The sequence below is a fragment of the Uranotaenia lowii genome, chromosome 3, assembly GCF_029784155.1.
Source record: "Uranotaenia lowii strain MFRU-FL chromosome 3, ASM2978415v1, whole genome shotgun sequence".
Classification (NCBI taxonomy): Eukaryota; Metazoa; Arthropoda; class Insecta; order Diptera; family Culicidae; genus Uranotaenia; species Uranotaenia lowii.
This window is the reverse complement of record NC_073693.1, coordinates 302024580-302039354: the sequence shown is the minus strand read 5'-3', so window position 1 is coordinate 302039354 and position 14775 is coordinate 302024580. Positions and strand designations below refer to the sequence as shown.

Sequence of the window (14775 nt, the reverse complement as noted above, 5' to 3'; positions counted from 1 at the left end):
CAAAGCTTTACTACCAAATGGAGTTTTTGAGCTATTATTTCCCCCGCCCCGATGATGGAAAAAGCTGTTCCGGGAGACAACTGAGATCGAGTTTTGGTCACCGAGCACCACAGTTATATCATCTAATTTTCTCCTGGAAGTAGCTTCGTCATCAGCTTCAACGTGTGCCACTATGATTAGGAATCAATCCATGGCAAATCAGAATGTATGAGATACTAAGCCAGCGAAAGTTCCTTTACTTTTCCGTTCTTTCAAACTCTTTCCATCTTAATAAGCTTTGGAAACATTTCTACAAAGGGTGTGCTGGCTCTTGCTATTGAATTGAAACAAACATGTACAGACCCAATTAACATTTTAAATTCTTGATGGTGTTGCTTGCTTTTGATTAGTAATTATACATTCTTTTTGTGTTTCATCGCTATCCGAAAACCCATAGAATCCTTGATGAACAACTTTCAGAAACAATTTACGTAGTATTCAAAAGGAACATATATTCATTTTTTTTGTTTTATTACTACATAGCACTTCTTTAAATTAAATTACATTCCATACACTTCATCATCATTTCCGCTTGATGTTCTCCGACTGCTTTAAGCGTCAACGTTTTTCCGTCAGAATTTGACGATGCTAGTAGCGGATTTTAAGCACTATAATTTCCAATAACAGTCACTTTGTTGCTGCCTCGAATAGACTGCTTCCGGCTTGTTCCACACAACCAATTAGGGATCTCTCTGCCGGTTTTAAATACATCACCTTTTGGAAGTTGTGTTGCTCCATCAACAGCCGAACCTACAAACAAATTAAATCATGTTCCTGTCCTCCATTACATCTCATTTCAGCATATTTACCTGTGGTTTTAGAATCTTAAGATGACAATTGTCATTCATATTCGCAGCTTCCTGGTCCTGGCCGTCACCTATAGAAAAAATATTCCACAGAAACGGCATTTTCGGATAGAGGATTTTTGTTCGTGAAATTTTAACCTGTTCTGCAGAATTTTGATTGAATGTTTTGTATGTATGTATGTATTGGTTTGGCATTATTTTTGGCCCAGAGTATTATACTCTATATAACCACTTTCGTCCTATAGTATTTTTCGAAAGACACAGTGTGTCGATGATGAACTTATGTTCAAATATTAAATCTGGCTTTTTCTAGGAAACTGAGAACTTCCTTTATTTTATCTTCGTCAAAGTTCTTTATGAGTTCGAGTAGATTTGTAGATCTCTCCCAATCGTAATGGTTTCGAATATGATTGAATTGTATGCAATCAAACAGAGCGTGTTCGGTCGTAAAGTTCACCGAGCACATTCCGCATAGTTTCGATTCGTTTATCCGCATAAGGCCAAGATAATATGGCGAGTAATCGTGTCCGCTTAACAGTCTGTTTGCTTTTCGGATTTGGACATTATTCATTTCTGTATTAAAATACCATGGTTTTGTTACAAAGTTATTTTGAAAATGATAAAATTTCAATCCCTTGAGTTTGTTTGTGGCTATATCTTTGTACCATTCATTAATTTTTTTGATGTGGTCTATTTTATACCGCCTGATTGCGTCGTCTAGTCGCAGTTTGTTCTCTAGAATGGCCGGGGAAACTGTTCCTTGTTTGGCTAGTTGATCTGCATTCTCATTTCCATCTATTCCAACGTGTGAAGGTAGCCATTGGATGGTCGCATTTTTGCTTGTTGCTAGTGTGCAGATGTCATAGGTTACGTTGTCAAAGATTTTGGCTTTTTTATCCCTTTTTAAAATTTTGCAAGCTGCTTGTGAGTCAGTGAATATAACTGCCCTCCTTGTACTGTTTTCCGCTATTTGTTCGAGTGCAACTCTTATTGCTAAGAGTTCAGCCGAAGTTATACTTACTTCCTGTGCTAAGGCAAGGCTTATACTTATATTTGTAGTATTGCTAAAAATGCCAATGCCGCAATTGGTTCCAGATTTTGAAGCATCAGTGAACCAATGGTCATGAAGAGGATATTTTGTTCTTATCATTTCTTCAGTAAGTATTTTCAACACACTTGGAGACGTTATTTTTTTCCTCAGAGAGGATCCTGTGATTTGTTCTTCAACTGTGAGTTCAATTATGCTACAAGCCCTTGTTTGAATGTATAGTTTTTGAAATTCATCGAAATTTTTTATATAGGTTTTTTCAATGAAGGAGTATTGTGTTTCTTTTTTAAGAGATTCCATATCGAGTGAATATAACTGTTGTGCAATAAGATCGTTTTTAAAGATGTGATGGATTGAATGTTTTGTTCGTTTTGTTGTTGTTTCGATCTGTCATCCTGCACTGAAATAAATACTCTTAAAGAGATCCGACAAAAGATCATTTGGTTCTATAAGTTGTAAAACTGTTTTCCAAAAGAATATCTGCTCCTGGAATGACATTCCTTCAGAACAGTTGGTTTTATAAATGGTTTCTTCAAGCTAAATTGGAATTTTTAATAGGAAGCCATTTTTTTAAAAGAAATAATGGAAATATTAGAAAATTCTTCATAAAATATTATGGTGCATATGCATTAATTACCAAGAAAGTATTTGAAATACATGTTATTCAAACTAATTATTATAAAAAAAATCGGACATTGGGCAGTAAAATATAGATATTGAATTTCATCTTAATTACCTTATAACAAAAAGAAACCATTTGTGCTCCTTTATTATGTAAAGTTCGAGGGGGGCTCTGTTTATTTGTCACTATCTTGAAAAATTAATCGAAAAATTTAAAAGCGCAACAACTTTATCGATTAATATGGTGAAAAAATAATTAAGATGCAATAATATATATCAGTATGAATAATGTCATCCCTGAATCCTGACCGAAAAAATTCTAAAATTTATTTGTAATTGCGTCAGATTATTTTATTTTGAAAAAAGCATTTAAAAAACTCTTCTCAGAGTTTAGTTTTTCCATGTGTCATTTTTTTATCTGCCTCTAGGATTGATTGTCTTGTAACGGCTCTAAGCAAAACCCTTTTGAGTCCATATGGTTGTATAAGGTACTGATAATGTTTTCTTCAGGACCTTCTGTAGGTGGGCCTTTTTACACTTATAGGTGTTTTATAAATGTTTTAATGCGGTTTATAAAACTAATCGTTGTTTTATAACCAAGCATTGAGGCTCCCTTCCAGATTTTTATAAACTAAAATTGTTACTTGGGATTGTTTCTCAATTTTTACCATCAAAAAATTTTTGATTTTTCACTTTTATCAATTTTAAAACACGTTTTTACTTAAATTTGTTGACTTGGGGCATATAGAGCACCATATTATCGAGGCATAATGAGCCTTTTCTGCCGTAGAATCTAGCAGCGAATTAAAATTGATTTATAGCGCCACACCTTGACTAGTTTTCATCCGACAATTTAGCCTATTGGTAAGGTGTCGGAGAGGTTATCAAAAGACTACACGCAAAATAATCTGTGCGTAGCTGCTACGTGAAACCAACATAATTTTTATCCAATTGATTTTCACGTAATTTGTACGAATAAATTAAGTAAACGCTCCCCCAATAGGAATTTTGCTTTTTGAACATCATGTGCAACTTACGTGAATTTTTAGTGCGTTCAATATGTTATGAGGATGAAAGCTACGTAAAATGTGTTTAGTATAGAAATGATATTTGGATCCTTTCTACAATTTTTTCGTATTTTTCTTTTAATAATAAAATTAAAACAAATAAAATTTCATCAAAGATCAAATTTATTTTCACTATTATTTGTCACACTGTCACTACACTGATTAAAAAAAACAATAGCGAGTTGGTTTCCAGCGAGTTGGTTTGTTGAATCCTGTAAAAATGGGAAAATATTTATTTATTAAAAATAGAATCATCACAATGATTAATGATTTACCTTGTTAGAATCAGCAGACACTAACTTCCAACCAAGCCGCTTGACTAGATACAGATGTGGTAAATTTCCTTCTCGCCGGGTGTCTTGAAGCTTTCCCCTAAGCTGGAAACAACACATACCAAAGCTTTAATTGTATTAAATTCCAACAGGGTAAAGAATTTACTCTTACCACCTTGCTCCCGAGGCTCAGATTTGTATTTCTCATGTTTGGAACCCGAAAGGACGTCCTATGTACTGCTCGTTTTCCGGTACGAATGCTCTTGAGCTGCCACATCCGAGAAAAATCAAGTTAGCTAACTGACAAATACCCCCTTTTCTAATAGGAATATACTACCACAGGCTTGAGAAAATTGCAAAAAAAGTGTTCAAACTCATCCACCTAGACTTTACGTGAAAATCATTTGCAAGTTGCATGGAAGTACAGTATCTACTACAAAGCACACGTAGAATCGATGGGATGCCACAAAGACTTAGTTTACGTGAAAAATCCCGTATTAATAATTTCTAAATTATTTTGGGTGTAGAGTTAGATTTCTGTTCGAGGTGATTTTTTTCCATTCACAATTCATGATCGATTTTTTTATTGTTACATTATACGGCTAGTAGCATCATCCTCCGAACAAAGCACTTAATGTATGAGCATGCGTGAATTGTTTGTATTCTACAAACAGACCTAGATTATATTGTTATTGCTTTGTTTGATGAATCTACGACTCACCTGACTTCATCGAATTGAATTCGCTGCTAGATTCCCCGGCAAAAACGCACATCTTGCTCTGATTAATGGTGCTCATACTGCCTCAGGGGGGGTTCTCATTATGCCTCCACAGTGGCTGGTTTTCAGCTTTTGGCAAAAAATTTCAAAATGCATTTTTTAACGTTTTCATCTAGTTTTTCACGTTTCAGCCCGTTAGGGAATAGGCTTTTCAAGTGTCTGAACACGAAACAATAATGTAACCTCCATATTATAGCTATTTTCTATGGTTAAATAACCGTTTTCCTTAAGGTGGCCATTATGCCCCCATCTCCCCTAAATTCAAAGATTTTAACCTTTAATGTAAGTTAATCAAATATTTTAATTTAATGATTAATGGCATTTCGGTGAATTATACATTCTAATAGGAAGAATTTAAAATGAAGGTAATGAAAATTATAGACGGATAGATTAGATTAGGAAGCATGAAAAGTGTTGAAAATGAGCCAAGAGCGTGATTTGAGAAAACTTCTTGCCGCACAAGACCATTTGTCCCACATCGTATTATTGTCTAGAAGAAGCAAAGTCGATAGGCTGACTTTGTATTGATCTATACAATGATACATGGATGGATCGAAGCACGTGTTTTTCGTACCCCGATCGCTTCTTCTAGACAATAATACGGTGTGGGACAAATGGTCTTGTGCGGCAAGAAGTTTTCTCAAATCACGCTCTTGGTTCATTTTCAACACCTTTCATGCTTCCTAATCTAATCTATCCGTCTATAATTTTCATTACCTTCATTTGAAATTCTTCCTATTAGAATGTATAATTCACAAATAGGAGTTTCCAAAGATCTGAATCTGACTTTTCAATTCTGCATTAGTGTGAAAGTTTGGATCGATTTCAAAGTTATGAATTCTCAGATTGAAGTTGTATCAAAAGATATCAAATAAAATTTATATAGAAAATTGGTCGGAAAAGTTATAATTGAATCTTGTGCTACTTTTATTCTAATCCCCTCATATTTCAGAAAGGCTCCTAGCGCCTCTAGTGTTCAGTATTGTAAACTGCATAAGGTTGTTATCTTTGCTACTTTCTCCGTCCCCCTTGCTCCTTATAAACCAACCATGGTTTAAAGCTGGAATGACAGCAACAAAATTCCCGCACGCGATGTAAACAAATTTCTGTCCGGCAAGTTTGTGATGACATAAGACCATCGCATTTCAAATTTGGCCAATAGTTTTTTAAATTAATGGTAAATTAAACACGATAAGTTTCTTTTCATCGATCGCGCATTTCGAAACCTGTAAGTAGAATGTCCTACCCAGACAAGGAATCGAGAGCCGCCTGTTGGGCCGCCCGGGACCAATATTGGAGCTGTCTGGACGAAAAAGCTCCCCAACATTGCTCCACTAGTGGTCAACCGGAACCAAAAGAATGCCTTGCTCTGCGAAAGTTGTTCGAGAAAGGATGCCCTGGCCAATGGGTGAAACATTTCGATCGGAAGCGAACATTCGAACAGTTCAAAGCGAAAATGGCCAAAGGTTACGAGCCGGTGGAAGCACAGCAGAAATAATTGGAACTGAAACATATTTAGATTGCTTGAGTTTAACATTTAATCTTAATCATTAAAACTACCGATGTACAGTTGTTGAAATAAATAAGAATTCCTTACATTTAAAAGTATTCCCTAGTATAAAATTAGTTCCAACCACTAGCAGCAGTATTTGGCTCGTTAATTTCAATAGAAACGATATATCTTCCGGGGATCATGACCAGCCCCAACACTCTTTCCTCGCCACCGTTTTCGGTAAACTCACTCGTCAACGTCAGAATGACATTGGCATCGGAATCGGTACACACAAACAACCCGATCAGAATCCGCCCATCGGTCATCTTCACTCGGAAAGTGTTGTTCAGCCATGATTTTAGCTTTTTCCGGCTAGGATTCGTCTCTTGTGCTACCTCCACTTGTTGGATGTTACGGTTTTCCTACGAGGGAAAAATAAGATAAAATCTTCAAAGTTTGAATTTGGTGATATTATACCTGAATCTTTTCCCAAAACTCATCGGAGCTGTCCTTTTCATCGGTGCTCATGTTCATTATAGGTTTCCTGTTGTCTCCGGGGGATAAACCTTAAAAATGAATGGAACATACGAGAATATTTCAATATTCACACCACTTTTGTTATAATAACTTACCAAGGTTGAATTTAGCTGATTGTAAATAAATTTCGATTTCTTGAACTCACACAAGATTGGATTGTTTTCTAAGGAACTGTAATTCAAAAAGACGAATTCATAAAAAAAATCATTTGTTTCGAAATGGTTCCTATCATTTCATTGCATCATTTTGATTTATTTTGAAATTATCGAGCTTATTGTTGAAAATATTTTTATCCCTTGTTTCAGAGAATTGTGAGCATGCTAATGATTTTATTTTAATTCAATATTTTGTATTTTCGCCCCTATGATTTCGAACCATAATGTTCAAAATATGTAAACAAATATGTACGCTAGCGCCAAAAATTCAACAGTGGTCAGTTTATGTACCATTTTTTCAGAAGGTTTAGAAAACCATCAGGCGTTAAGAAAGTGGCAGTTAATACGCCACCCGAAAGGTTTTTGAATTAGAGGATCAAGTTTTAATTTACCAACTTCTCACAGAATCTCTTATCGAAATTGATCCTTTCATTTATGAGAGTGAGAGAACATGTCCCGCTTTTGCGGGACGGATTCAAAATGTACGCTTTTCGCTTCTTAGTGAAACTTCGCTTCCGTGACTTCAAAACATTGCAACTAATCCTAAACTGGAATATGTTACTTTTACATAATAATCTAGAGTTAATAATCGTGATCGGAATTTCTTTTCATTCTATTCAATCAAAACAGAAAACACACAAGTTCTTCAAATAGAAATCTAATACGGTTTTAATCTTAGCAATTCAAATCTTTCTTTTTTTTTTATTCATATAAAGTGGCGCTCGATAGAACTAATGAAAAACAAATCTTTACAAGGAAATTGCATTTATCTGCATATTCATCCACACGAAATCTCTGTTCTCCACAAATCGATCCCGAACGTGTGTCGTCCAATAGTTTAGGGGTTCCAGTCGAGGAGTTGTCAAGGGGGATACGATTTAAAAAAAAAATATAGGCACAAGTTGAAATCTCTCTTTCGTCCGTTTGCTTCTATCCTAATTGTTCGACGCTGCGAGAATATTGTTTGATTTTGTAAAAATAAGCCAGAAAGCGACATAAACTTTTTTTTTCCAAATTTCGTTGTGACTTGAGCGGTTGTCCAATGGCTGGCAGCCATTTTGGAAAACTAAGAAAAGCAGACTTTCCTCTCTGGTTTTCGTTTTTTTAAGTAAATTCAGCAAAGATTGCTCTACGTTTCGGTCACAAAACAATGAGCAACGAGATAAGTTAAGAATTGATTTGTTTGAGTCTTTTTGCTTTTTGCTGAACATAATTCATGCGTGTGGCGCATTCTCTCGAACACAACCTGCCAATATGGTAGATTTGCTCAAGCATTTTCCTGCCATCAATCTTAGAAGAAAACGAGAAAACCCTGCTTTTGACATCATTTCCAATCGGCTGCCATTTTGTGTTGACTTCCACTTTCATAGTTAACTTTTATTTTTGTTTGCACTTTAGAAAAAAACAGCGTAGGAAGAAGAAAAGGCACAATGCCCTCATGAATCTCTAGGAGGAAAAGGAAATGGGGCACAATTTTATGAAATAAATTTTTACATTGAGCAATTGAGCTTTGCACAGATTTAAACGTTCTGAATCGGTTTGGGTCCGGTTGTTTGCGGTTGGTCCTGTTTCGTTTGCGCGTTTTGGCCACCGGTGATGGCCTTGAAGGACGATCGACATGGCAGCTTGACCTGGAACTTGTTGGCGGGAACCGAAAGGCAGTAGGTTTCAGCCGGACGATTGTCGTACAGGGCCCGTTCGATGACCCCGAGGGCAGAGTTGGTGAGCACCTCGGCGCTGTACTGCGTCGGGACGCCCTCTTCGTCCGAGATGGCTGAAAGATGAATTAAATGTTAAAAGAAATACATGCATATGAACGTATAGTTCCTGATTCAAAACTCAGAATGTCTTACATTTTTTATTTATACTGCAGGGAAACATTCTTGGATGCTGAGAGGATTTTAAGAACGTTTGAAGTAAATTGTAGAAATGAATCAAATGGAAATCCTGCAAAGTTTTGAAATCAAAAATTGAAAAAAATCTATGCCCACGCAGAATTAAAAATATGGGTTTCAAAATTCGCAATACTAATGCTTAAACAAAGTTTTCAATGGTATTTCGGACTCTAAAATGATAATTTCAATAATTAATGGAACTCAGCCTGAAACTATCTGGATCTAAATTGATTTAAATCTGGATCTGGATCTAAATTAAAATATTTAAATTAAAAATTTAAAACAAACAACAAAATATGATTTAGAAATAAAAACTATTGAAAATTGAATTTTACAAAACGTGGGAAAAAACATCCTGAGTTTTTTACCCAAGCAACCGAAAGTCTCGTTTAAAACGTCGAACACAACTTAATCAGCATAATCAATGTGCTGAAGTTCGTTTTATTCAGTCCAAAATTTAAGTTTCATTACAGATTTGAACGGATTAGGAGTTTAAATACCCCTTTCCCGCTCGGAGATGTTTTCCAAGAAAAAATTTCAGGTCACAAAATTAATACAACGTGATAAAGGGAAAACACTTGATCGCAAAAGATATTTATATATAAGTATTAACACATTGCGGGCTAACTACGAGATATATCTCGTTTTTTCGCTTTACGCGAATCCTCTTCACTGAACAGCATAACTCAAATGTGTACATCGCTTTCGATAACTCAATGATATTAAAATTGAAGAATTTGGTTCAGTCGTTTCTGAGATGAAGAATGCAAAATTTTGATGTTTTCGGCCTTAGATTTCTGCGCGGCCTTAATGTGTCAACAAACATATCAGAAAATCGGCTCGCCTCCTGCAAAGTTTAATCCTATATCGCTCAAAACCGAAGGCATTTCATTCAACGACACTAAATGACTTTCACGAATTGAAACTTATTTCTTGTAAATATCAAACTTTTATTTATATTGTAAATTAACTTAATTTTTTGTTAAGAAATAAAGATTAAATTTGTTAAATTGCAATAAATTTTTTATCAGTTCTTGGTAAGAGGTTAAAAATAATTTAAGAAATTTCTGCACATTTTTGCACATAACCAAAATTTTTAAAATAAAGTGTTTAATTCAAAAAGTGCAAAATGCGAAATTTTTAGGAGTTTATAACCAAATTGAATTTAAAGTATTATTAAGCATCAAATCAAATCATTTTCCGGGTTTTAACAAATTTGTTAAACGAAATAAAACCTTTTGATTTCTTTCTCCGGTAATGTTAGAGATACTTGTAATGATATCTTTATAAATTTTAAGATAACTGTATTCCCGAAATTAGAGTATCTAGGCAAAATACTATTTCTTGATATATAAACATAATTCAGAAAAAATATATTTTTTTCATGTTGGTTTGTTTCTTCATCAGTTATCAGTTATCAATAAATGATTTCACTTATATCTGATTCATTTTTAAGCTGATAACCTCCATACCATCAAAATAAGAGGAGATTCAGAATGTCTTACAAAGATTCTCGTTCAGGACGCCAAAATCTTCCAAATCCATCATCAAAATATAGGCACAAAAAATGTCAATCTCTTGAGTTATCAATTAAATTCTACAAATAAGAGTTTTAAACGACAATTAGATTGAAAAAAATCCTTTGAAATGTTAAAAAACCAACCTTTTCCATTTTTCTATGTCGTTTTAATTTTCAAACAAATGTTCCGAAATTGCTGGTTTAGTTTTTTCATATTTTCGAATATATTTACCAAATGTTATAGTCGAACTACTTAAATTTAAAAAAAAATTAAAATGAGTTCGAAAATAATTTTTAAGGTTCATCGTAACACTAGTCAAAAGTGTCTCCCAATCAATTCCTTCAACCCCTCTCCCAGCCAAAATTGTTTTGCTAGGATGCAGAGGTAACCTCGGTCCTAAAGCACAAAATAGATCTTTCATCCTTTTCTCTTTCTTCCAATCTATCCATTGACTACTAGGACGTAGCCGGCGCCGTTATTGACGTTAAAAGAGAGAGCATCAGTTTTGTGCAGAGTGAATGAGCTGTTAATCCCAAGCATCATTCATTTGACCTCTGATCAAAATTGATGGCCTCGGTCAATCACGGAGTAGCAACCATTGGCAATGTGGAACTAGTTCTACTGAGCCACGCCAGCGATCGTGGACCTCGAAGTGATTGTTATCATATGTTTTTGGAACCAGCAATGCATACATTTTCTACAACCATGCACTTCGGGTTTTACGGTTTAAGGTGGATGTGAGTAGTTAATCAAGCTAAGCTAAGCTAAGCTTAAAAAAAATTAAAATGAGTTCGTCTTAGTTTTCCATTTCTTTTCTAAACACAAACATCTTTGGAATCCTATAATGCTGTATTTAATACCTAATTAAATCAAAGTTTAAAACTAGTCTGGCTTTCAATGATGAATCGAACATGTTGTATTAAATATATATCTAGTTCAGATTGTGTTATCTTGAAGCCTTTTATTTTGATTTCTGGAAGAATATGAATATTTTTTTTATCTTTAACTTTGATCACTGCCATTCTTGAAATAATATATTTTTCTTTTTGTTTAAATTAAATAAAATTGTTCCGGATCGTCCCAAGAAAATCAAATTGTTCATCAGAGTGAACTGTATTTTCACTCTTGGGAACGACCTGGGGAACACTTCACAAACTAACACTTAATTTTGTCCACCGTGGGTGCAATTAAGGCTGCCCAATCAAGTAAGTTCTTTTAAGCACAGTTAAAGTGCTGTGATATTTATCACCATGAACTATTTCTTCCACTAATAAGTACGAACCGATATGGGATAATTCAGCTTTCATTCCCAAATTAAACCGAGCCGATGGGGGTAAATTAATTAGCCAATGTTGTCTTGTTGTCGAACTGATTTTATTGACCATAGTAAAGGGCGTTATTTCTTTCGGATTCCGTAACAATTTCAAATCGGGAGCAGTAGGTTGTTAGCCTAAAGTCCCTATCCCGCGATAGTAAAGGGTGATACAGTAAAATTTTTGTCAATATCAACTTGACGTATTTCTTTCAATTTTGCATTTAAAAAACTTAAACACCCCTCATTTTGAAGGTGTGTGTGTAGAATGTTGCTCCTATTTTGATTTTGGAATTCACTCTTCAGTTGTCAAAATGCCGTCCAAGGAAGAAGAGCAGCGTATCAAAATTTTGCTCGCGCATCGCGAAAATCCGAGCTACACGCACGCAAAGCTGGCAAAATCGCTAAAAGTTGCCAACTCAACCGTTACAAATGTAATTAAAGTGTTTGGGGAACGTTTGTCGACAGCCAGGAAGTCTGGATCGGGGGGAAATCGAAAACCGGAAGCCGCTGAGACGACAAAGAGAGTTGCCGGTAGTTTCAAGCGAAACCCTAACCTCTCTCTCCGAGATGCCGCAAATAAGCTGGGTGTATCGTCTACAACCGTGCATCGAGCCGAAAAAACGAGCCGGACTATCGACTTACAAGAAGGTAGTGACTCCAAATCTCCATGATAAACAATATCCGACGGCCAAAGCGTGATCCCGGAGGCTGTACACGACGATGCTGACGAAGTTTGACTGCGTGGTAATGGACGACGAAACCTACGTCAAAGCCGACTACAAGCAGCTTCCGGGACAGGAGTTTTATACGGCAAAAGGAAGGGGAAAGGTAGCAGATATTTTCAAGCACATGAAACTGTCAAAGTTCGCGAAGAAATATCTGGTTTGTCAAGCCATCTGTACCTGTGGCTTGAAAAGCAGCATTTTCATAGCTTCCGGGACTGTCAACCAAGAAATTTACGTGAAAGAGTGTTTGAATAAACGTCTGCTGCCTTTCCTGAAGAAACACGGTTGTTCCGTACTGTTTTGGCCGGATTTAGCATCTTGCCATTACGGTAAAAAGGCCATGGAGTGGTTCGCCGCCAACAACGTGCAGGTGGTTCCCAAGGACAAGAACCCTCCCAACACGCCAGAGCTTAACCCAATTGAAAAATACTGGGCTATTGCCAAGCGGAACCTAAAGAAGACCAAAAAAACTGCTAAGGACGAGCAGCAGTTCAAGGCAAACTGGCTTTCTGCGGCGAAGAAGGTGGACAAGGTGGCTGTACAAAATCTGATGGCAGGAGTTTAGCGTAAGGCCCGGCAATTCGGATTTGGAAAAGCGGAAGCCTTACTGAATATTTTTCCTGAATTTTATACTAATTAAACTTGAAAAAGAAATTTAAATTTAATTTTTTAAATAAACGATTTCACCGATTTACACGCGTTTTCCCTTGACCAAATTTTGACCGTATCACCCTTTAAGCCAGTTGATCTTTCCAAACATAATACTGCAGGGAAGTATTTTTGACATTTATGAAATATTGGTCGACCTGAAGTCGTACGTTAGTTCTTGTTATGGCTGAAAACTTTCTAAAATTCTTAAAAAACATTAACGATAAACAAATTTATACGTACTGTAAGGAGTCGGTGCCTTAAACAACGCTTCAGCCGGAACTCCTCGAGAGTCCAGCGTCACAACATTAACTCCGTATGGCTTCAATTCCTTGCGCAGCGCATCGGCACATCCCTGCACCGCATTCCGAGTAGCCGTAAATACCGTCAATCCATCGTCCTCGTTACCGGATCCCAGCAGGATCAACCGACCCCGAGTTGGTCGCAACAGTCCAATGAAAGCACGAGCCGTCCGGAGGCATCCCATAACGTTGTTCTTGAACATGTTTTCCCACTGAAGTGAGTCCTGGGAATCGATCCGTCCACGATACACCGAACCTGCGGTGTTAATCACGGCCAGGATGCCTCGCTCTCCGGCATTCAAATGGATACCCATTGCTTCGGCTGCTTCCCTAAGGATGTCCTCCCGGGTGACGTCAATTCGCAGTGGGACTACCGATCCCGCTATCGGAGCTTCCGAACTCTCGCGCATTTTCATCCATCCCCTGATCAGCTTAGCCGGAAGTGACTCGACCGGATCCTTCATACCGGCAAACACCCGATGGCCTTTACTCGCGAAGAAGGTGCATATCTAAAGAAAACAATCAACATATGTAAACTTCCTCTCAAAATTAGAGAACACCAATCGAACCTGAAGTCCCAGGGCGGTATCGGCACAGGTCACCAGAATCGAACCCTTCTGGGGTCCTCCGAAAGCACCATCATTGCGGGTGCCGCGAACCTTGCACAGCAAATACAGCAGCAGAGCGCCAGCAATCGAGAACAGCGCAATCAGCTGAATCGTTAGCACCAAGGCCGTTTGGGCCTCCATGGTGGGTGGCCACTAGAGCACGTAGAAGACCTCAGCAGCTCTCTGGTTAGAAAATTGAATCTGGAAAATCAAAACAAAATAAACATTGTTAATGTAATGTTTTATCTCAGGTTATTTGTAGTAATTGTTATTAGGGAAAATTCAAGCATTTGGATTTTGCATAGATATTCTAGATTCATAAATACAACGCACTTAAAAATAAATTATTTATTTTTTTAATACAAAATGGCAAACTTTGCTGGAATCACTTAAGAAAGTCTTTGGAAATTTAAAATTAAAGATTTCATTTCATTTCATAATTTTGTTGAAGACTGTGTAACGATTTGAGTTCCACTTTAAAAAATATTAAAGTTTCAATTTTGTTTGTCAACTTCTATATTTTTTTTCCACCGGATTAGTTGTTTTGAGAATAAAATAAGCTTTTTTAGGTCCATTAAAACAAAAAACTTTTTCTATATTCTTATCAAACAATCCCAATCTTCAAAACTATTTTTCAAATACAAATTTAACCTGTAATGCAAATAAATCAAATTTTCAAAAAAAAAGTAACAGATAAAAACCATCAGATTTTTGGATCAAATTTGATTAATGCAAACTTGCACCAAATCAATGATATTAGGTTGAAATTTGGCTTTAAAAATATGCAATATTACTACATTTCGAAGGGTCAGGAGTCGACCAAAGAGGACGTCTATGTTAACTATTCACTGTTTTTTTTGCGATATTGACGTCATTATGCAAAGGATCCGTTTGAAAATTGGCACACGGGAGTTTTGAAGGAAGGGCAAACGATTTCAGAGATCAAA

The 14775-nt window shown here is 36.3% G+C and overlaps 3 protein-coding genes across 11 annotated transcripts in view; 1 reads left to right on the top strand and 2 right to left on the bottom strand.

Moving 5' to 3' along the window:
- The first annotated feature begins 5728 nt into the window (after positions 1–5728).
- LOC129756091 (cytochrome c oxidase assembly factor 6 homolog) lies at positions 5729–6237 on the top strand. Its single transcript, XM_055752842.1, has one exon. The coding sequence runs from the start codon at positions 5869–5871 to the stop codon at positions 6127–6129; it is 261 nt and encodes an 86-aa protein (XP_055608817.1). The 5' UTR covers positions 5729–5868; the 3' UTR covers positions 6130–6237.
- Positions 6146–6841, bottom strand: LOC129756090 (N-alpha-acetyltransferase 38, NatC auxiliary subunit). Its single transcript, XM_055752841.1, has 3 exons — positions 6756–6841; positions 6601–6689; positions 6146–6545 (listed from the first exon to the last, which is right to left on the bottom strand). Exons 2-3 carry the CDS (start codon positions 6655–6657, stop codon positions 6255–6257), a joined length of 348 nt encoding a protein of 115 aa, XP_055608816.1. The 5' UTR covers positions 6658–6689; positions 6756–6841; the 3' UTR covers positions 6146–6254.
- Positions 6842–7457: 616 nt separating this feature from the next.
- The window catches only part of LOC129754443 (uncharacterized), a 145616-nt gene continuing 138298 nt past the window's right edge, over positions 7458–14775 (bottom strand). For all 9 annotated transcript variants that reach the window (XM_055750523.1, XM_055750522.1, XM_055750526.1 and 6 more), the window contains exons 3-5: positions 13790–14029; positions 13162–13729; positions 7458–8589 (exon numbers count right to left, since the gene is read on the bottom strand). In XM_055750523.1, the coding sequence (XP_055606498.1) occupies positions 8336–8589; positions 13162–13729; positions 13790–13969 (1002 nt within the window). In that variant the 5' untranslated portion in view covers positions 13970–14029 and the 3' untranslated portion in view covers positions 7458–8335. The remainder of the gene's footprint in view (positions 8590–13161; positions 13730–13789; positions 14030–14775) is intronic.

What these genes read in the sequence shown, in the direction of transcription:
- LOC129756091 (XM_055752842.1), top strand. Translation starts at nt 5,869, where the DNA reads ATGTCCTACCCAGACAAGGAATCGAGAGCCGCCTGTTGGGCCGCCCGG.
- LOC129756090 (XM_055752841.1), bottom strand. Translation starts at nt 6,657, where the DNA reads ATGAACATGAGCACCGATGAAAAGGACAGCTCCGATGAGTTTTGGGAA. An exon ending in AGTTTTGGGAAAAGATTCAG is followed by an intron (nt 6,546 to 6,600) that starts GTATAATATCAC and finishes TTTCCCTCGTAG; the next exon opens with GAAAACCGTAACATCCAACA.